Below are 22147 nucleotides of genomic sequence, written 5' to 3'. Positions count from 1 at the left end.
ATAGACAATAAAATCTACAAATATTTAATATATAGTATATTGTTGAATAAGTCTATTACCTTAAATAAAAATAATATTTTTTACAAAAAGTTAATTTATTAAAATTGACTAGTCTAATAATTTTGAACAGAAATTACTTCACTTCTAGAATTTGTATAATCATCAATTATTTAAGATATAAAAATATAAAATTGACAAAAAATATTGTTATTATATATGTTATAAATGATTATTAATTTTTGTGAAAAGATTTTAGCATTCAATTTTTACTGCTTTGATAAAGCAAAGTATAGTTAAAAAATTTTTACTTTTTTTTTTATATATATAAAAAACTTTGTACAATATTATTTAGGTTTAGTTTCTTGATCATTCACGTATCTTATATAAATTTCTCTTTCATCATTTCCACCTGGTGGAATTTCAGCTTCATTTAAATATGATACTCCTATAGCAAGTACAGAACCATCATGACTGAAACTAAGAGCAGCAACACCAGCATTGTATCTATGAAATTGACATAAACGTTTTTTGTTAAAACCATCCCAAATATTCACATAACCATCTGAACCACCAGTTGCAAATGTATTATAAGTTGAATGAAAACTAATAGCATTCACTGGATATATATGTTCCACATTATTTTCCTTTATCCTATGACATTTAAAAGCATATTTCTTTTTTTGTGCTTCTGGTGTTGTATCAAGATATTCAACAGCAACACGACCCTCTATGCTACTAAGAACATATCCCTAAAAGTTATTAAAAATTAAAAACAAAAAATTTAATATCAATATTAAATGAAATCAAAATTTAAATATATTTTATTTATTTAATTATCAAAGTATCAAACCTACCTGCTCATTAGGAAAACCTTTAATACAACGTGTTTGATACTTTAAACTGCTTTCACGTCTTTGAAACATACCAGCCATATTTCTTAAATCCCAAATACAAACTTTGCGTTTAGCTGTACCAACTACAAACTTATCTCCACATACAGACAAAGCAAGAACAACATCAGGTTGTAAATAACTACCTACACAAGTAGGTGTTCTAGGATCCCAAAGTTTTACTGCTGCATCCCATCCTCCAGTTAATATTGCATTGACTGCAGCAGAATATTCAATTTTCCTAATTGGTTTATCATGTGTTCCCATGACTGATTCTATAAAATAATTCCTTTTTATGATGTTTATATATTGAAATAAATATAAATAAAGATAAAAATATAAAAATATCAATACCAGTATTACTATTTATGTCATACATCTTTAATGTATTTCCTAAACCTCCACTATAAGCATGTACAGCATCCTATTAAAAGAAACTTTTTTATTGTATTGATATTAAAAAATTTTCAAAACAACTAATATTATAAAGATAAAAATAAAGGAAAAAAATATATAATTATATTTAATGTATTATAATATTATATTAAAATTTATTTTTATTTTCTTAAATATATATTTTATCATTATTATTCTTATTTCTCTTTTTTTGCTTAAAAATACAAATATAATGATATAATATTAAATATTATATATGTTGTTATAATATCTTAAAACTTGTTTATATCTTATAAATATATAATAACATGATATAAAAATTTCATTTACCTGAAATGCAACATCTAAAACTGGTAAATCATGATTATATTTTAATCTCATAGTATTTGTATGAATATCATATAAGCGCACTGTACTATCCCATGAAGAAACAAGAAGAAATTGTGTTGAATTCCGCCCAAATTCTACTGCCGAAATCGCATCAGTTGGCGGAGATTTTATTTTGAATTCTGTCCGAGATTCCATTCTTAAAAAGAAAAAAATAAAAGCTAAAAGAATTAATAAGAAAAAAAAATATGTATATTAAATAATATAAATAAACATAACCTATAAATGGTAAAATATTCACATACATTTTAAAAGATTATTATTGTTCTTAATAATAGACTTATAATATGTTTCTTCGCTATATCAATATAAATTCTTATATTATTTAAATAAAATTTTAGATAAAAATTGATTTAAATGAAATTAAATATCGAAAAAGAAAATAGAGATATCCACTTCCATACACAATATAAAGGGAAATGTATATCGAACTTAATTATGATACAAATGTATATAAGAAAAATTAAGAAATACAATCTTATTTCATTATCATGCTATTCAAAAATATATTACATGAAAGCAACTTTATTATTCAATTTCAATTAGCAATTTTGAAATATACAATTTTGTATGAAACTTTAGTAAACATTTGAATCTCAGGAAGTATCAAGAACTCCATATTTTTATTCGTATTATATCCGGAACACATGGTTATTTTCTAACCTTAATAATACGTTTTGGTTTTGGGTAGTGATTATTTAGAAATATTGAATGGAATATAAGATAAAAAAATCATGGTAAGCTTAACATTTTGATTATATTTTTAATAAATAAATTAGAAATATAACTTTTTTTAAAATTATTTTCATTTATACCTTTCAAAACAATATATTAATTTTGATAAAATGATTTATATAATAAAAATGTAACAATTAGAAAATATAATATAATTGTAAAATATTTTCTTATAAATTAAAATTAAAATAAATTTTTATGTATTAATATTGAGAGTTTTGATTGGATTATTAAAAAATATATATATAACTATAGATAATAACAAGTATAATACAAAATTTTATTTAAATAACAACAAAAGTAATTGTAAAAATGTTTGAAATTTTTTAAATAAGTGCATGTTTTTACATTTTAACATTCTTTTTTTTAACAAGCATATCATTTTTATTAAGAATATTATATTATATTACCTTAATATTACAATAGATTATGATATAAAATTATGATATATTATAAGATTATGATAACATTTTAAATCAAATTCTTAAACATAATTATTAAATCAAATTTTTATTAACATTTTATATTTTTTATAATTAATTATAAATTTTTTTTTATAAATTTAATATATATCTTTAATATAATATTATATTTTTCAGTCAAAGCTTTTTATTTTATTCGAACATGCTGCTGGCTATGCCATATTTTCTGTCAGAGAATTTGAAGAAGTAGGAATGTTATTGCCTCAAGTTGAAGCGTCTGTAACAGATTTGTCTCGTTTTAACTCAGTTGTGAAACTAATTGGATTTTCACCTTTTAAAACTGCTTTAACAGCTCTAGAAAGTATAAATAATATTTCTGAAGGAATTGCTCCAGAAGATTTACAGTTATTTTTAGACTCATGTATACCAAAATCTGGAAAAAAAGATGAAGTTGTGCTTGGAGTAGCAGATCCAAAACTTGGAGCTAATATTACTGAAGTATTAAATATAAAATGTGATCATACTGGTGCCATTCCAGAAATTATTAGAGGAATAAGATTTCATTTTCATAATTTAGTAAAAGGTTTTACTGCTAAAAGTTCTGGAATTGCACAACTTGGACTTGGTCATAGTTATTCTAGAGCTAAAGTTAAATTCAATGTTAATCGTGTGGATAATATGATCATACAAAGCATAGCTCTATTAGATCAATTAGATAAAGACATTAATACATTTAGTATGCGTATAAGGTAATTATTTTAAATATTTTTAAAAATTTTTAATATTAATCAATTTTTTTATATTTATAGATAGATAAAAAAATTCAATTATATTTTTAGTTTATTAATTATATGTTTATTATTTACAGGGAATGGTATAGTTATCATTTTCCAGAACTTGTAAAAATAGTTCCTGAGAATTATATGTATGCCAAAGTTGCAAAATTAATAAAAAATAGAAAAGAACTTACAAATGAAAAATTAGAAGCTTTGGAAGACATTGTCATGGACAGTGCCAAAGCTCAAGCAATTATCGATGCTTCTAAATCATCTATGGGAATGGATATCAGTCCTGTTGATCTTCTTAATATTGAAATGTTTGCAGTACGTGTTATTGCTTTGGCTGACTACAGAAAACAATTAGCAGAATATTTAAAATCTAAAATGACAGGCGTAGCACCAAATTTAGCTACATTAATAGGTGATCAAGTGGGAGCAAGATTAATAGCACATGCTGGATCTCTTACAAATTTAGCTAAATATCCTGCCTCTACTGTACAAATATTAGGAGCAGAAAAGGCTTTATTTAGAGCCTTGAAAACTAGAGGTAACACTCCAAAATATGGATTATTATTCCATTCGAGTTTTATTGGTCGTGCAGGTACAAAAAATAAAGGTAGAATTTCAAGGTATCTTGCCAATAAATGTTCTCTTGCATCAAGAATTGATTGTTTTACTGATACACCAACTAATGTGTTTGGTGAAAAATTGCGACAACAAGTAGAAGATAGATTGAAATTTTATGAAACTGGAGAAATACCTAAAAAAAATATAGATGTAATGAAAGAAGCATTAGAAGAAGCTGCACAAGTAATAGCGAGTATGGAACAAAAATCAGCTAAAAAGAAAAAGAAAAAAGATAAAAAAAGGAAAAGTGAAGTTTTAGAAAATGGAAAAGAAAATGGATATATCGAAAATGGAGTGGAAGAAGAAACTGAAGAACCAGTAAAGAAAAAGAAAAAAAAGAAGAAGTCAAAAAATTTAAATGAAAATGAATGAGAATTTATATATTATCTTTATATAATTATCATGCTATAATAATTGTATCAATTTTTCTTATTTATAACAATGAACATTATATGTTGAATACTTCATTTTTTAATATAGTTTCAATTGTAACTCTATTAATTCATGAAATAGTTTATTTTTAATCATATTTTCATTGTAAAATTATGTTAAAATAAGATTGACAATTAGATTTATAATTTAAAAACATATTTTCATATATTGCATATATTGACTCTTAAATCTTCTTCTAAAAAATGTATATTATTTTATGAAGAAACAATTGTAAAATATAATTCTTTATAATTTAAATTATTGTGTATATATATATATAGTATATATTATTTTTCCAATATAATTTGATTTCCTTTTTTTTTTATTTGGTTTTTATTCTTATTAATGTGATTATTCTTATTAAAATTCTAATATATTATTATAATTATATTAATTAATATAATTAATATAATATTGAATTTTTAATTTTTTATATATTTTGGTATTAATATCTAAACATATATAAAATTGGTATTAATATCTAAACATATATAAAATCTTTATTTTATAATGCTTATTGTTTTTATTTATATTATTTTTTAATTTAAATTTTTTAACATTATATTCTTTAAGAAAATAATTTTTAAATTATATTATAAAATATTTTTTTAAAAAACAAAACATATATTCATTGATTAATCATAAAAAATAATTAAATTATAAAATTTGAAAAAATTATTAATATAAGATAAATTTTCTTAAATTTTAAATTTTATAACATTTTATACATGTTTTATATTTAAGATTAAATTATAATTTGAAGGAAATTGGTAGAATGTGAAATTAGACATTGCATATGTAAGGAATAGATGATACTTTATGTTAAAAATGAAAATAAAACAGTTGACAATTTGTATTAACACCAGCACCAATGAGCATTTAATAACGATAAAACTGTGATGTAAGTATAAATACCAGAATTAATAATTACAATTATCGCGACTAATGTAAACAATATTCAGTCGACAAGTGAGCTATTAGTTATCATTCGCACGTATGTAGTACTATAAGCGACATAATAACTGTCCTGAATTTCACCAGAGGAACAATAATTTTCATTTTGTGTAATACATGTAATACATTTTACATAAAATTGTAAGGCATATGTAAATAGCCATATATTTTAAACGCGCGATTAATATTGATATGTACCAGAATATGTACGTATTGCTTAATAGTTGAATATTTCTTACTTAAGTTTTCTCTGATAATAAATGCAATGTTACAAATGTATGTATGTATGAACATATATTAAATTAATAGATAATTATTTTTTATAATTTAATTAATATATAAATAATAAAAGATTACAAATTTTATATGATTTTATTTGTAACGATAACGAATACTAATAAAATTATTGAGTTATATTCGTAAAACGTACAATAAACAATATCAACGCGCGCAAGTAGCATAAAAATACATATCTAAATGTATTTCAATAAAATAATATTACTTTTACTTTCTATTTTTTTTAAATTCAGAATCAAAATTTTTTAAATTTTTTGAATATGTCAATTTTCCAATATCGTTATATAAAAATTTATAAAACTTATTTGCTAACAAAAAAATGTTCATTTAACTTTCATGATCTTAATTTTCATCCAGTTTTGACTTTATAAAGGCCTCTGTAATTCTAGACTGTAATCGTGCTTCTTTATATTAATATTTATACGGATCAACTGACAATGATACCGCACTTATTGACTATATTTTTTTATATTTGTACAATAATACATACATATATATGTATTTCAATACATATATATGTATGTATACTTTAATACTTTAAAAATATATTCCCATCTACATCAAATAGTACACTTTATATAAAATACTCAAATAATGGAAAATGTAAAGAATTATTTTTCCCTTATATATACAAGATTCAGTCTCTGATACTCGCATAGAAGCCTGTAAGTTAATTCCACATCAACTTTATAAAATGATTTAAACAAAATTTAATAAAATAACAATAAAATTTCTATTATGATTAATTCATAAAAAATGAAATACTTTCAATCACATAAAATAAGTTTTCGGGCACCTGTTCTATAGATATTTATATAGAGTACTATATAAGCAACGAATTATCTAAATTATTTGTTTAAAAACATATATAAATATGAATTTCAACTTTGCTGCAAATTCTGAAATATTTTATAAAATAAATTTCAATTATTTGATAAATAATAGATAAGTATATCTACTAAAATATAATTATGAAATAAAAATTTTACTATATCAATTATTTATGTAATATATGTCATATATATATATATATATATGTATGCTATAGTAAAAATAAGAAATAGAACATGCAATTTTTTTAATATTCTCTGATGAATAAATATTTTAATATCTAAACATTTTATAAATTATTTCCTAAAATATATTTCAGTATCATGCAGCAAAGATATATTAAATCATTGATAATAAACAATACATAAAATTAAATGGATCTTAATCTATTAATTAATATCTAATTATTAATAATTTTTTTTTTTTAATCCCACAATTATCTTAAAAGATATGCATTTCATCATTATTAGTAACAAAGAATTAAGGAAATGCTATTTAATTTTTACTTTTTCCTATTTTACAAAAATTGTAGAATATCATTATTCAATCACATAAATGATTAAATTTTTTATCACTATATAATTACACAAAATCCTTAAATAATTTACAATGGACAATAAACATAATATTAAATCACCATGCTGAGTGGAGCGCTTTTGAAGCGCAATAAATCCTGCTGATTTGTGCTTCTGTGCTTCTTTTTAAGATAACTTCTTGTATCCTGCATTATGCTTTCATATGTACCTATTTTTTTTCAATAACTACTAATTTTATATTATTTTTTTCGTGCAAAACTAACTATAATAGGGAAGCACTTATATCATTAGTAATGTTATTGCGCCTTTTTTGTTTTTTTTATAGACGAATATCATCATCAATTGTCAAATAATTATATTTATATAGAAAAGTGAAATCATCCTTACAATTCAAATTGTCAATGTGTAAATGCAGCTTTCTAAAGTCTGCAATAATTCTATTTTCTACATTCAACCCCTGTAAAAGCATTTTCTTTTCTTTTAAGACATTGAATAACATTTAACAGAATGTCTTATATCCAATAGTAAATAAAATTAATATACTACATTTTCTCGAATATCTATAACTCACTTTCATGCATACATTACTTATAATACATTATATATGTAAGGCATAATCTTGATTCATTCACTTTACATTATGTATAAAAGATTTAAGACAAGTCTGCCTGATTTGTTCCCATATGATTTGAAGTAACATAATTCATTAAAACATGATTCATTAAAAAAGTACAACATTCATATTGCGGAATGTTATTGGGAACATATCTAAAATTCTTATTTCAACAAATATGCATTAAAACTTAATGTACAGAGCTGCTCTTAAATTAATCATATATTTTATGTAGTATTCACGATTATATTTATCATAATTTTCAATAAATTTTTACTTTTCTCTTATTAAGTCAAATAGTCGAATCAAATTCATATGATATATCGAATCATATTCATATGATATAATTCATATGTTAGAAAAACAACTGAACAAATTTTTTAATCAAAACATAAAATGTAGAAATGAATGATAGTTCTCTTTTTAACTATTTGTGAACACATAAATTATGCAATATATATTTCATTGACCATTTTGCTCTGACATTTACAATATGCAATTTTTTACAGTTGCACCCTGTATAATGAGATTGCTTTGTCCAGAAAATAGAAAATTTATCTCCATTTTTATTAAATAAATAGATTGTTCATAACAAGCCCTATTTGTTTTATAACTCCAAGTTATTTCATTTATGCCTTTTGTTTTACTATTATCTTTTTTTTATTTATTAAAAAAGCTTTCATTGAAATGCAGGAAAAAATGCTGGATTTATATGCTGCTGTTTCTGCTGTTGAGATTGAATCATTGGTGATGCATATCCAATTGTTGGTGATGCTAAAATAATTATATTTTTAATAATAAAATGCATAAAATTGAGTTTTCTATAATTAATAAATAAATATATAAATAATTTTAAAATATATAATAATATATACTATATATACATATAGTAAAATTATTTATATTGTTTCAAAAAAAACATCATAAAATTAAAATATTTAACATAAATATAAAAAAAATATAAATATAATAGAATTATATATAATATACATAAAATATATTTAAATTTAAATAATACAATAAATTCTTCTTAAGAAAAAAATTTTACTATTTTTATTTTATGTTAAGTGCTTTAATTATATGTATTATGTATTGTATATATTCAATATTAATTTTCATATCATTATAATTTATTAAACAAAATAGAAATTTCCATATTATATATATATATATAACTCACTCATAAGTTTAATTTGATGTTGTGGACTATTGCTTGCCAATTGATTCATTGTTGGTGCAGGTCCTGTTTGTTTTGCTTTACTTCCCATTATATTATCGAGATCTATATTTAATCCTGAACCAGCCCATGTAGATCCAATTTGTGTGGATGTATTATTTGATATTTGATTTTTAGAATTGGTAGATGTAGGAGTAAGAAGATTTGTAACTGATGATAATCCAATTGTTCCTAAATATAAAATTTAAATCTCTTTTAATTTTAATAACACTTTCTTTTAATATTTTGTTCTATTCTTATATCTTTTGTTCTATTTATATATATATAAAATTTTATTAAATTATAAAAAAATTTAAATCTTATATATTAGTAACACATTAATTTTATTTATTTATAATATTAAGTAATTACAATTTTTTTAAAAAAATGAATTATAAAAATTATATAAAGTATTTAATATAACATAAATATATTTCTTACACAATATTCACAATATATTATTCATATAAAGAAAAAAAGCATGCAAAATTTTAAAATGAACTTTAGGAATTTTGTGAATATTTAAAAAAATATATATTTTCATAAATAATATTTATATCTCATTAATAATTATGTATCGAATGTTGAACCTATGATAGAATCAATCAAAGATACTACACTGGCACCTAAATTTCTACAATCTTTATCATGATCGCCACTAATCACATTTTGGGATAAATCTAAAAGCCATAGTCTTATTTCCATACAAATTTCAAACAATTCATTTACAATCGTATCTTTCGGTATTGCAATAATTACGGCTGCAACATTTTCTATTACTGCTAGTCTAACTTTTGCTTGTTCATGATATCTCAAAATCCACGATAATTCCAATATTTCTTTTCCCATTTTAGAAGCTAACAAACAATTCTGTGCTGCTATCATTATAGTAGATAAAGTTTTTAAAAATCGAATTAATAAAATATTTTCTTGATCTGTGAAAATTTGTAATCCACTATTCAAGCAAGTGCTTTCTTTGCCAAAACCATAAAGTAATGGATAAAAAAATGAGGACGCAATATTTCCGAATTTATTTTCAAATGTTTTAGAAATTTTTATACTATGTGCATATCTTTTTGTATTTGATTCAATTCTTTTATCAACAATTTCCCGCCAATTTTCTTTTACATCTAAAGATTTCTCGAATTCATCAAAATCATCACTATACAGTATTTTGTATTGTTGACTTTTTTCAGTATTAATGAAAAGTGAAACTTTGTTTGAAATTTCTTTTGTTTTTTGTTTTATTTTAGCTTCATTAATTACGTCTTTTTTATTTTCATGAAGTGGAATAGTTGATAATTTTCTAGCCGAATGTGCCAATATATCAAGAAAAAATAATCTTTGACTTACAGAATATTTATCTACTTCCAAATAAAACTGTCGGCATAAAAATTCAGCACAATCTTTAGGATAAACAGTTACTATAGCTACACAAGCTTTAAATGTTAATATTTCAAAATTTTCTACGTAACAAGATTCTTTAAGCGTAATGAAAAGTTCTAATAATTCAATTGCAAATGATACATCATCATTTGGTAATTGTGACAATATCAATTCCTCACAAACTTCTAAAGATTCTGAAAAAATATCTGGATTATTAGAATTTTTTTCATTTACTAAATTATCACGTAGATCTCGTAGATATGCTGGTCGTAATTTTTTACTAACTTTTGTATCGTGAGACATATCATATGGTATTAAATCGTCATCACTATCTAATTCTGAGTCGCTTTCAATATTACTTTTGTTAATTATATTATCTGCTAAATTTTGTTTATTCAATATAATCGATTCTTTCGAATTATTAATTGAAATTTGATTGTTTTTATTATATTTTTCTTCTACATTCTTTTTAAATAAAAGATTACATTCAATGCCTAATTCATACAATTTTTTATCACCTAATGTATTAAACTCAATATTTTCAATAATTAAATCATTTCTTTTAATTTGTTCTTTTTCTTTTGAGACTTTGATTTCTATAGCTAAATTTTTTAAAGATTGTACTAAATCCGTTATTTCATTAGGCATATTATTATATTCAAATGAAAGTTTTGGTGCATCATCAAATTCGGATAATTCATTAGTAAAAATTTCACCAACAGACATTCCCATTGCCCTTAAAATAATATGTGTAGATTCGAGATGAACAGATATACCAGAAAATAACAGTCTTTGAATATTATCTTTTTCATTTCTGTTTAAATGATGTTTACATTTTCTTACACACATAATTATTAATTTTGTAATATATTTATGTTGTTCTACAGAAGTATGATTTAAAGCACTTTTATTACCCCATATATCTAGAAGTTTCATTAATAATTCGATCAGAATACGATTATTATTTAAAAATTGCGCTAGATATGAGATCAAATTTATTACTAAATTATCATCTTTATAGTAACACATTAAAGGAATTTTTGTTGTTAATATATATTTCCAATTTGAATTTAATAATATATCGCCAAAAATTTGATGTATTCCAAGATTGATATCGCAATATTTTAAAAATAATACAGCTATTGGTTCTATGCTAGGTGTATCTAATGCTTTTAATATATTCTGAATTATATCTCGTTCATTATTTTTATTTTCGAAACACCATTCTGTTAAAATATTAGTAAACGGTAATAAATTTTCTGAGTTCGTAATGATTATTAATTTACTAATTAAAAATGAGAGTAATTTTAATTCTGCTTTGATATCATAATGTAGTCCAATATTTATAAAAGATATTGCATGAGCAATATGAAAACATATAATTTTAAGATATTTTTCTGGAAGAAAACTATCAAATATTTTGTTTCTTAATTTATTAGCTACGCGATTAGGTAATGAAATTAAAATTTGTACTAATTTTCGCCATGTTTCATCAAATTCTTCTTCTTGTATTACATTTTGCTCTCGATATTTACATGTATTTACTATGGCAGAAAACAAAGAATCACTTTTCAATAATTGTTCTAAAATAATCGAAATTACAAAAATTTTCCTTTCATTCTCTGTTTCTTTCAAAGCCAAAATTAAAGCATTTAAAGATTCGGTTAATATTAATAATGTAGCACCATCAACAATTAATAATTGTTTAAGTATTGGATCTAAAGTATTTTCTTGTACTGGCCAATTATGATCAAATTTTTCAATAATCTCTTCTAAAATTTTTCCATACAATATAGAATCAATTTCTGGATTAAAATCAAGGTTACAGTACTTTTGTGGAGTAAGTGGTCCTGGTAAAAATTTAATATATTCAGAAATATACGATTTCAGCTTTTCCAAACTATTATGACTTTTAATAGGACCCATAGAACATAATTCTTCTAAAAGTCGATTTGCAGCATGTTTTGAAAGATTTTCAGCTGAAGCGATGCTTTTTTCCATCTTGGTTGCTGTAAGGAAAATCTTTCTTGGGGACATTACATTATCTCCAAACATATTCTCAATATTAAAACATGCAAAAAATTTTTTAATAAAAATTTATGATTTTTTTTATAAAATATAAGTATAATTATAAAAATAAACAATAAAAGAAATATTAGTATTTTATTTTCCAAATAAATGTAATATTATTTAAAAATTTTGATTTTATGATCAAGTAATACTAAGATGTGCATTTATTAAAATTTAAAATATATTTAAATATTTTTAATTTCGAATTTCATATGATTAGACTATAAAATAATGCTTAGTATTACTAAACCACAAAACCAAAAAAATATTTGAATTTAATATGAATTATTTTAATAAATAATATATTTTTACCTCCGTGATTAACTGTAGCAGATGTTGAACTCATATTTATGAAAAGATTAGTATTGTTGGAGTTATTTACTCTTCTATCCATAGAACCAGTAGTCAAAGAATTTAAACTATCTAATTCTGATAAAAGATCTGTATTTGAAGATGCTGTAAGAAAACCATTTTATATTAAAATAAATAAATGTTAATAAGTAAATATATTAATAAATAATAACTCAATATCATTCAATTATTTTTTATAATACCTGTATTGTTGTTCAATGATTGTTGATTATTGAATACTTGTGGTTGTATGGTATCAAACAGATTGTTACTCATACTAGGATTTTGAGGAAGTGTATTCGTAGTATATGAGGGAGTGTTTAATGATTGGGCATTAATAAACATTGAATTATTTACATTATCTGTTATTGAACTATTAATATTTGGTATTGTTGTGCCCATTAAATTTACTTGTGGCTGTATTGAGGGATTAGATATTGTAACAGAAGAGTTAAAAGCTGATGTGAAGTCTGCAAATTCATCATTAACATCTTTTGTTTTTACTGTAGTATTACCAAATGCACTAGTAAAATCTCCAAATTCTGCATTTGAATTCTGAGTTTGTACAGTAGTTTGAATATTTGCTCTTGGATTAAAATCATCGTCATCATCAACAATTGATTTGGTATTATTCTCATTTTGAGAATCAAAAATATCATTTAAAATATCATTTTTATTTTTTTGTTTACCAGATGAAGAGTTATTTTGTGATCCAGATATACTATTCTGTAAATTTAATTTTTAATTTTCAATATATATTATAAATTATTACAAAATCTACAATTTTATTTAATTTTTTTTTTACTTACATTGGATTGTTCTCTTCCATAATTTGCAGCAGCTCCTAAATCTACTTTTTTAATAATTCTCGTCATTCTTGCTGGTGAAGCATTAGTTGAAGTTGTAGATGTAATAGTTTTGCTAACACGATCTATACTATCCATTGTATCTCTATATTCCCTTCCACTTCTTTTTGGACTGGGATGAACATCATTATCAGAATCTTCTCTCTCACCATCATCACTATTTCATAAAAATATGCAATAAAGATATTCAATTGTTATATATAATATAAATATAAAAATTAATATTTACCTATTATTTGTATCTTCAAAACCTTTTCCTCTACTATCTCGATCCCAATCATTATAAGTATCTGTATTAGTTTTATCCCATTTTAATCTATCAGACCATCTATCCACACTTCCAAATCTTATACCCATTGCTTCACTTGATAAACCTACATATTTATCTTTATTTTTCTTAGCTTTTTTTCTTTCTTCTCTTAATTTGTCATCATCTTGAATAAAATCAATTAATTCTCTAACTTTGTGCCTAATATTTATTCCTTGATCTTTTCCAAATTCATCAATCCAAGTATAATTTTCTAATGATCTAAGATCATAGATATGTTCTCTAGATGATGTGACTACTCGTTCTGATCCATTACGAACTAAATAATTCAACAGCAAAAGAGACTAAAAACAATAAATTATAAATAATTATTTAAATAAGTATATCAACAAAAATTATATAAAATAAGAAATATATGTAAATATCAATACAATTTATCATAAATATGATTGTATTATTAATCTTTACATATTTTACATTTGTTTATTTATAATTCCATAAAATGTTATATATGTATAATTTATATTAATATATTTATATTAATATAATCAAATACTATAAAAAATTAACATATATGTATAGTAGAAACAAACTTACCTTGTATGTTCGACGCCAATTCCGTTTATTTTCTTGCAACATCCTTTTCCACAACATAGACATTACCTCGGGAAATTGCTCGTATGTGAATGTAGCCTGAGCCAGTTCTTGCATCATTGCCCCTGAAGTAATACATGCAGTATAATTAATTTTGCCATATGTCGAATTTCAGCAAAGAATAAAATTACAAAAAATATCAATCAGCAAATAATTGTAATATGTTTAAAACAACAAAAAATAAATATTTATTAAAAAAAAATTATCGTTCAAAAAATTTTTATTATTTCATTGTTTATCAAATTATATAAAAATAAACAAAAATAATACTGATTTATATATGAATTATAAAGAATTCTTTATATATAAAAATACAATATCAATAAATAAAATCGAATCAATAACTGTTACTTTATCTTCATAAAATTAAACTTTACTATAATTATAATATAATTAATAATATATAATTTATAATTATAATATTATAATTTAGTTTAATCATTTATAAGTATTCTTAAAATTTTAACAATTTTCGAATTATATTATTAAAATAATTTTACTTTATATAATAATATATTTTTTATATATCAGTACAATATTATAAATAATTTTATTACAAAGTTTTCTTTTTTTATAACTGCAATTACAAATAATTATTGTTTAAAAAAATAAAGGAAAAAAAATAAAATTTAAATATATTTTTTTCAATATAAATAAAAAATTAAAATATAAAAAATTAATTTAATTAAATTTATTTAAATATAAAAATACCGGTTGGACCCCAAGCATCGTCATTTGTTGCTTCCCGAACTTTGGCCTCTGTTTCCGTGTAGTTCATAACTACATTGGTCCTATAATATTAAAATTTTATTTTCGTTAATATAAAAATTATCACTTATATATATATTTTATAATATATGATAATTTCAAATAGACTATATAAAATAATGTACATGATGATATTAATAATTTTAAAATAAAAATACTTTCACTACATTTACGTGGATCATATGGATACCTGTTAATTGCGCAATATTTTTACGTCTTTGCTTATTCATAATATTTTTATTTCTATTTTCCAATAACATATATTTTATTATATATAATTATAATATTTTATATAATTATATATATATTTATATCAAAAGAATTGTTTCCATAAAATTTAATTCATTATTATAAATGAAATTGTTAAAAAAAGAAATTGATTCAATTAAATTATCCGATTAAATTGCATTCTTCATCAATAATTTTTTATGCAGTATAAATTTATTTCAATATCCTGATTATTACATAAATATGCTGTTAAATATTCTATATATTTATATTTATTTTCTTTATATTTATCTGATAAAAAATAATATAAAATAGTATTTACTTCAATCCGTAATTTTATATGAAAACAATCTTATCATATTTTTATTAAATATAAAATAAAAAATAATAAAACAAAAAGATTATTTTTTTTTATGCTTTTATAAAGCAATTTAAAATATTTTATTTTATAAATAGCGATGATTTATATTTCATAATATATTTGTTTATTATTAATTAATATTTAAAAAAATATTTAATATAATAATTTGGAAAAAGAAAAATAACAGAATTAATATATTTCTTATCATAATAAAAAATTCTCTATATACATACATTCTTTATATATACAATTATATATATATATATATATGTATGTATACGTTTTTTAAATAATTAAACTTATAAAGTTACTTGTTATTAAATAAAGTTATCAAATATATATTATTTAAATAATATTTATATTTGGAATAAAAAATCTCCATATATATTATATTATTTTATACATATATATATTATGATTGCATTATTCAGACAGAGTTGTTAGAGATAATAATGTTCTTCCGTTTCTTTTTTACAGATGCTAAAATATCTCACGTTTTTCATGACGATATAAACTAGCTAGTAATTATTTATTTTAAATAAATAAATAAATATGAACGATAATAATATATTACGAATATAATAATGTATACTATATTTTGATTTTAAGTGCAACAAAAGTAAAACAAAAAATTAAAAAATAGTATGAAATGAAAAGATATAGATAATACTGATGTTTGAGAACCCCTATTCAATTCAACAATAACCTTATATGCATACATTATATAGCATGTATAAGAACTGATGTTGTAATGATACTTAGATTTCGTGATTTCGTAAAAATAAAAAAAGAAAAAAAAATAAGCGAGAAATATAGTATTTTAGTATATAATATATAATTACGATGTTAACTTTTTCATATATATTTTTAATTTTTATAAATATTTTATGTTAGTATAACGGTATATATATATATGAAAGCGAAACTTAACAGGTGTGAGAATTACATGTAAGAATTTGATATTCTTCTAAGCAAAGACAAATATAAACAGTAAATAAGCATAATAATAAGTATAAACTAAATATTATCTTACTATGATTTTGTTATAAGATACTTTTTTACCGATACTCGATAACAGTTTTTACACATTTTAATTGCATATAATAAACAATTAATATATATATATGTTATTAGTGATAAATTCTTATTTATATTAGAATTTTAAAATTATTTTTTACTAAATAAAAAATTGATATTGATATAATTATCAATATAATCTATTTCCTTTTTTAATATACAAACACTTATTTAACGAGCAAATTTATTTATCACGGAGAATAACTTTGAGATAGAGTATTGTTAAGGATAGCTTATCAGTTAATTCTAGTCTCTTAAGTAATAAAATACTTTCTTTTTTATATGTTTTTATTTAGAATAGATATAGAAAGAAAAAAAAAAATTACAAATAACATTGAAAATTAAATCGATTTGAAATATAAAAATATAAGAAAAAATAAAATAAAAATAAAAATAAAAAATATGTAATTAAAAAAATAATAATTTTATGGAGAAATATAATTAATTTATAAATATAAAGATATTTATAATACAAAAGTAAACATATTATATAATTAATATATTTATTATGATAACTTTCGGAGTTTACGTTTTTGTATTTAAGACTATATTGCTATTTATGTAAACAATATGTTACATATATTTAAATAAATTTCATAAAAAAATATTACAATAATATATTAATAATATTACAATAACAGTAATAAAAAAAAATATTAGATAAACGAATATTATTAAATTATTTGCATTATTAATAGATCGCATAATTTAAAGACAGTTTATTTTGTCCTTTTATAGTCATGTTATTTTCTTCAATGTTATATGTTTTATATTATATAAAACATTTTATATTATATAAAATTTTATATTTAATTATATAATTATTTTTTTATAATCTGTAGAAAAAATGTCTTTCTATCATAAAAGATCATAAGAAAAATTTATTTAAAAATAAGTACAAATAATTTTATTTATTTTCCATGAATATTCTAGATTAATGAGAAAAAAAATGTTTAAATGAAATATACATTCATATGCATGAATAATGAGTTAAACAATGTAGACAAAGTGACTATCAATCAATGTAAAAAGGTAGTTAAAGGTAAACGAAAACTTGTGTAGCGTATCGAAACAAGTAGAGTGGAATGCGTCGAAAAAAGTAAAAGCAAGGTTAGATCGCATGTAACTGACTTAATTGTACTTACGCCTTGTCCATTAACTCTCGCACTTTCCACATGTTCATCATCGTGCTTTATACTCTTCAATGAATATAATATGTGTTTTCCGCGTTGAAAACTACGGAACTTGCACTGATAAATGTTCACCAGCTGTTTTCAGGAGCATTTGATATCGCGACGGCGACGGCGAACGAACGTCACCAGGCGGTGGCCATGTTATCCCTTCCACGTTCCATTGAGCTAATCGTCACAGGTGTTTTACGTGTGCCAACCTTAGTTTTCGTTATCGCAAGTCTTTCCACATAACATATTTATTATTTTTCCATAATATTATGTACCGATTCATAACCAAAGAAAATCCTGATTGGTTTAAACAATTGAAAAGAATTAATTTCTATTCGATGTAGTAAATTATAAAATGCATTTTTTACCTTGGCAAATACAATTAATGTTTATGTACACATTGATTAATTACGAACTACAAATTGTTTAAAATCTAATTCGATTATTTAAAATAGGATTGTTATTCTTTGTATTCTGGTATGCTCTACGTCTTATTTAAATATAACATTTATTTGAACTATTGCCAATTAATTATAAAAACTAAAAATAACTGATTAATAATATAAATAATATTCAGAATATAACTAAATTATAAGATAGATGTTTGAAATTAAATATTTAATGTTTTTAAATTTACAGAATGTTTTTTTAGAAGCATTTATTTCTTTGTAAATAAGAATCACATGTTATAATTTTATTATTTCCATTAATATTTTTATAATCCTGTATTATAACATAATAATAAATTAATAAAATATTCAAAATTATAAATTTTTGTTATATTTTTTAAATAATTCATAAATAGAAATTATTTTAATACAATATTATTATTTAATATAATATTATGATATGATATAAATACAAAATTATTATAAAAGATTAATGAAAAATGAAATATATACAATATATATCATTTATTATTCTTATATTTTATATAATTTTATATAATTTTATATAATAAAGTTTTATATAATTCTAATATTTATGAAAATTCTAATATATGAAAATTTTTTTACTATTTTTAGAAATAACAAAATTTGAACAAAAAATGACGAAAATATTTTTATTACATAATATTAAATGATTTTTATATTATTCATATTATTATATTATTATTCATATTATTATATTATTATTTATATAAAAATAACGTTTATTTAATGAAATCTACATTTCATTAAATTGTTGACTGAATTTTAACTTGAGATATTGCAAATTTTAGAAAATTTTTTTAATATCTTTTCATAAATTTTGACAAATAATAATTTGAATTTGATATATATTATTTCTATGATTTAAACGGATTGGTTAAAAATCCAAGATGGCATCATATAACTGAAAAACCCTAAAAATATGAAACTATATATGTATATAATTTTCAAATTAAGAAATTTCGATTGTTAAAATTATTATTTTTGAATTTTAAAGAATAATTTTTATTAGAATCTATAAAAAGTTATAAAAAAAAATTCAAAATCATAGAAAAAATCCAAAGAGTCTTAAACTAAAGTTTAACTTAAAATTAAAAACATCATTATAATCGATTCAACTGTTTAACAAAAAATTAAATTATTATAAACACAAAAAAAATAATAATTTATATAATTGATCTATAATATAAAAAAATGTATATATTAATTTGTATAGTTAGTTTACGATTGGTAGACCAATGATCTTACGGAAGTGATTGAAAATAAACAAACCTATCATATAACTAAAGAAGATATTTTCATATAACTCATGATCTTATTCATTCGTTGTACAATTAAAACTGAATGAATTAGCAAATAAAATTTCACTTTGTGAAAGTTGTATTATAAAGTTTTTTATTGAAAAGAGGTAAGTGAATAAATATTTTCTTTAAGATTTTCATAAAATATGACAACTTAGATATAAGTATAACCTACTTGATGCATCATCAATTTTTTAGTAGTTTTTAAACTAAAAATCTTTACAAATATACTTATAAATTATTTTTATAATTAGGAACAATACATTATATAATACAATACAAATAATAACAATAAAGCTATACAAATTAATTACTATAATATTATATAAAGGTTATATATACTGTATATTAATTTTTAAATTATATACACTATATAACTTCTTTTATTTTAATATAAAATTATTGAATTATTCTTCAATTTTCTTCCTCTCTTACCATTATTTCAATATAATTGTTATTTATAAAATAATTTATTATAAAACATTAAAAATATATTTTCTTAAATATATTTTTATATATTAATTAACTTATGTATTAATATAATGATATATGTATAATTGTATGTAAAATAATTAATTAATATATTAATATTAATTATTATTTATTTAATATACAATCAATATATAATAATAAAATATAAAATAAATATTATCATTAATGTTAAATTTCATTATCATCATGTTAAATTTCAGATATAAAATAAAAAATATTTTATAAATATGTATTTATATTCGATAAAATGATTCAATTTTTGAATAATTAATTTATTAAAATCTTATATTTATAGATGTCATTAACTTTTCAACAAATTATATTGGATGCTAAAAAGTTAGTTATTAAAATATCAGATCATGAGAATACAGCTGATAATTTGATAAGTGAAATAGAATCAGTTTGTAGTCAAATTGCTAATATGAAACAGGTAAATTTATTTACAATAATTTAATTAAGAAATATAAAAATAGAATATTATTAAAGTTCTTTATTATGAAACTAATTAAAATTTATCTATTTTTTATTATATATTTATAGTATCAGGAAGAAGTAGAAATTTTAAATACTGAAGCAAAACAAAGACCACATATACAATTAATCTCAGGAATACAAAGAGAGGTCAAACATTTACAAGAACTGCAAGCTGAAAATAAAGAATTAAAAAAAGCATTAGAAGATCATCATCATGCTCTTGAATTAATTATGTCTAAATATAGGCAACAGACAGCATCTTTATTACGTCTCTGTAAAACAGATCTTTCTTCATTACATAATGCAAAATATGCTAATGTAAGTATAAATTAATTAAAAATTAATATTTTTAATATATTTATAACGATTTATAATTCAATTTTATTATAAAATTATTTTAAGTAATTTATATTTTAATCTAATTTAGATTTTTTATTACTTTAACATGAATAAACAATATTTGAGTTATATTTAATATTATTTATTTGAATGAAGTATTTACTTGCAATTTTATCTTACAATATTATTATTATTATTATTATTATTATTAAAAATGATTTATATTATTATATTACAGATAATTACCAACCAAGCAGAAAAAATTAATGAAATGGCAGCAGTAATGAAAACTGCAGTAGCTTTAGATGAGGAAAATGAGATGAGAGAAAAAGAAATATATAGTAGTTTAAAAGTAGAAAATACTACATTACGAGAAATAGTTAATATTGCAAATAAGTATTGCTCCTTAAATAAGGAAACTGATGTAGAGAGTAAAACTGTACAAACAGATCCAATAGTATATTAAAAGAAATTTGTAATTTATATTTCTCTTATATAAATTTCATATTATTTATTTCATATTTTATAATATAAATAATGCTAGAAAAAAATGTATTACTTATATATAATAAAATACACATGTAAAGTATGATTTATACATACAAATTTTTTTTAATGAATTTTAGAAAAATGTTTTAATTTTTTTATTATTTCATTTAATATTATAATCTAAAATTATTAAATTTTAGATCTAAAATTGTTTTTTTTAAATTTTAATATTTATGTACATTTTATACATTTAATATATTTATATTAAGAATATATTTTATATATTTTATTCTATT

General features: G+C 20.8%; 4 protein-coding genes across 6 annotated transcripts; 2 read left to right on the top strand and 2 right to left on the bottom strand.

Moving 5' to 3' along the window:
• Positions 1 to 94: 94 nt before the first annotated feature.
• On the bottom strand, positions 95 to 2076 carry LOC122715993 (mitotic checkpoint protein BUB3). 2 transcript variants are annotated; one of them, XM_043938660.1, is made up of 5 exons: positions 1919 to 2076; positions 1617 to 1812; positions 1245 to 1314; positions 855 to 1165; positions 95 to 749 (listed from the first exon to the last, which is right to left on the bottom strand). In XM_043938660.1, the coding sequence occupies exons 2-5, from the start codon at positions 1809 to 1811 to the stop codon at positions 345 to 347; spliced, it is 981 nt and encodes a 326-aa protein (XP_043794595.1). In that variant the 5' UTR covers position 1812; positions 1919 to 2076; the 3' UTR covers positions 95 to 344. The 2 variants fall into 2 exon arrangements, with proteins under 2 accessions (XP_043794595.1, XP_043794596.1); XM_043938661.1 differs by having other exon boundaries at positions 1617 to 1834; positions 1919 to 2058.
• A 197-nt stretch (positions 2077 to 2273) lies between these two features.
• Positions 2274 to 4852, top strand: LOC122715992 (nucleolar protein 56). Its single transcript, XM_043938659.1, has 3 exons — positions 2274 to 2410; positions 3008 to 3579; positions 3699 to 4852. The coding sequence occupies exons 1-3, from the start codon at positions 2408 to 2410 to the stop codon at positions 4606 to 4608; spliced, it is 1485 nt and encodes a 494-aa protein (XP_043794594.1). The 5' UTR covers positions 2274 to 2407; the 3' UTR covers positions 4609 to 4852.
• A 3710-nt stretch (positions 4853 to 8562) lies between these two features.
• LOC122715822 (clathrin interactor 1) lies at positions 8563 to 18487 on the bottom strand. Of its 2 annotated transcripts, XM_043938321.1 has the most exons (9): positions 18290 to 18466; positions 15422 to 15501; positions 14654 to 14775; positions 14018 to 14400; positions 13732 to 13945; positions 13126 to 13648; positions 12884 to 13027; positions 9080 to 9307; positions 8563 to 8673 (listed from the first exon to the last, which is right to left on the bottom strand). In XM_043938321.1, the coding sequence occupies exons 1-9, from the start codon at positions 18328 to 18330 to the stop codon at positions 8579 to 8581; spliced, it is 1830 nt and encodes a 609-aa protein (XP_043794256.1). In that variant the 5' UTR covers positions 18331 to 18466; the 3' UTR covers positions 8563 to 8578. The 2 variants fall into 2 exon arrangements, with proteins under 2 accessions (XP_043794256.1, XP_043794254.1); XM_043938319.1 differs by lacking the exons at positions 8563 to 8673; positions 9080 to 9307 and adding an exon at positions 9595 to 12510 and having other exon boundaries at positions 18290 to 18487.
• Positions 18488 to 18691: 204 nt separating this feature from the next.
• LOC122715823 (FGFR1 oncogene partner 2 homolog) lies at positions 18692 to 21942 on the top strand. The gene is made up of 5 exons (XM_043938322.1): positions 18692 to 18802; positions 19973 to 20164; positions 20845 to 20979; positions 21090 to 21341; positions 21601 to 21942. Exons 3-5 carry the CDS (start codon positions 20845 to 20847, stop codon positions 21826 to 21828), a joined length of 615 nt encoding a protein of 204 aa, XP_043794257.1. The 5' UTR covers positions 18692 to 18802; positions 19973 to 20164; the 3' UTR covers positions 21829 to 21942.
• Positions 21943 to 22147: the final 205 nt, after the last annotated feature.

The sequence above is a fragment of the Apis laboriosa genome, unplaced genomic scaffold (assembly GCF_014066325.1).
Source record: "Apis laboriosa isolate Shangri-la unplaced genomic scaffold, ASM1406632v1 scaffold40_cov151, whole genome shotgun sequence".
NCBI lineage: Eukaryota > Metazoa > Arthropoda > Insecta > Hymenoptera > Apidae > Apis > Apis laboriosa.
The sequence above is the reverse complement of the archived record's forward strand: the minus strand, read 5'-3'. Positions and strand labels throughout refer to the sequence as shown.

What these genes read in the sequence shown, in the direction of transcription:
- LOC122715993 (XM_043938660.1), bottom strand. Translation starts at nt 1,811, where the DNA reads ATGGAATCTCGGACAGAATTCAAAATAAAATCTCCGCCAACTGATGCG. An exon ending in TGACATAAATAGTAATACTG is followed by an intron (nt 1,166 to 1,244) that starts GTATTGATATTT and finishes ATTATTTTATAG; the next exon opens with AATCAGTCATGGGAACACAT. An exon ending in AAGGTTTTCCTAATGAGCAG is followed by an intron (nt 750 to 854) that starts GTAGGTTTGATA and finishes AATAACTTTTAG; the next exon opens with GGATATGTTCTTAGTAGCAT.
- LOC122715992 (XM_043938659.1), top strand. An exon ending in ACATTTAGTATGCGTATAAG is followed by an intron (nt 3,580 to 3,698) that starts GTAATTATTTTA and finishes TATTATTTACAG; the next exon opens with GGAATGGTATAGTTATCATT.
- LOC122715822 (XM_043938319.1), bottom strand. Translation starts at nt 18,330, where the DNA reads ATGATGAACATGTGGAAAGTGCGAGAGTTAATGGACAAGGC. An exon ending in ATGGAAGAGAACAATCCAAT is followed by an intron (nt 13,649 to 13,731) that starts GTAAGTAAAAAA and finishes TTAAATTTACAG; the next exon opens with AATAGTATATCTGGATCACA. An exon ending in TGCTACAGTTAATCACGGAG is followed by an intron (nt 12,511 to 12,883) that starts GTAAAAATATAT and finishes TTTTCCTTACAG; the next exon opens with CAACCAAGATGGAAAAAAGC.
- LOC122715823 (XM_043938322.1), top strand. Translation starts at nt 20,845, where the DNA reads ATGTCATTAACTTTTCAACAAATTATATTGGATGCTAAAAAGTTAGTT. An exon ending in AAATTGCTAATATGAAACAG is followed by an intron (nt 20,980 to 21,089) that starts GTAAATTTATTT and finishes ATATATTTATAG; the next exon opens with TATCAGGAAGAAGTAGAAAT. An exon ending in ATAATGCAAAATATGCTAAT is followed by an intron (nt 21,342 to 21,600) that starts GTAAGTATAAAT and finishes ATTATATTACAG; the next exon opens with ATAATTACCAACCAAGCAGA.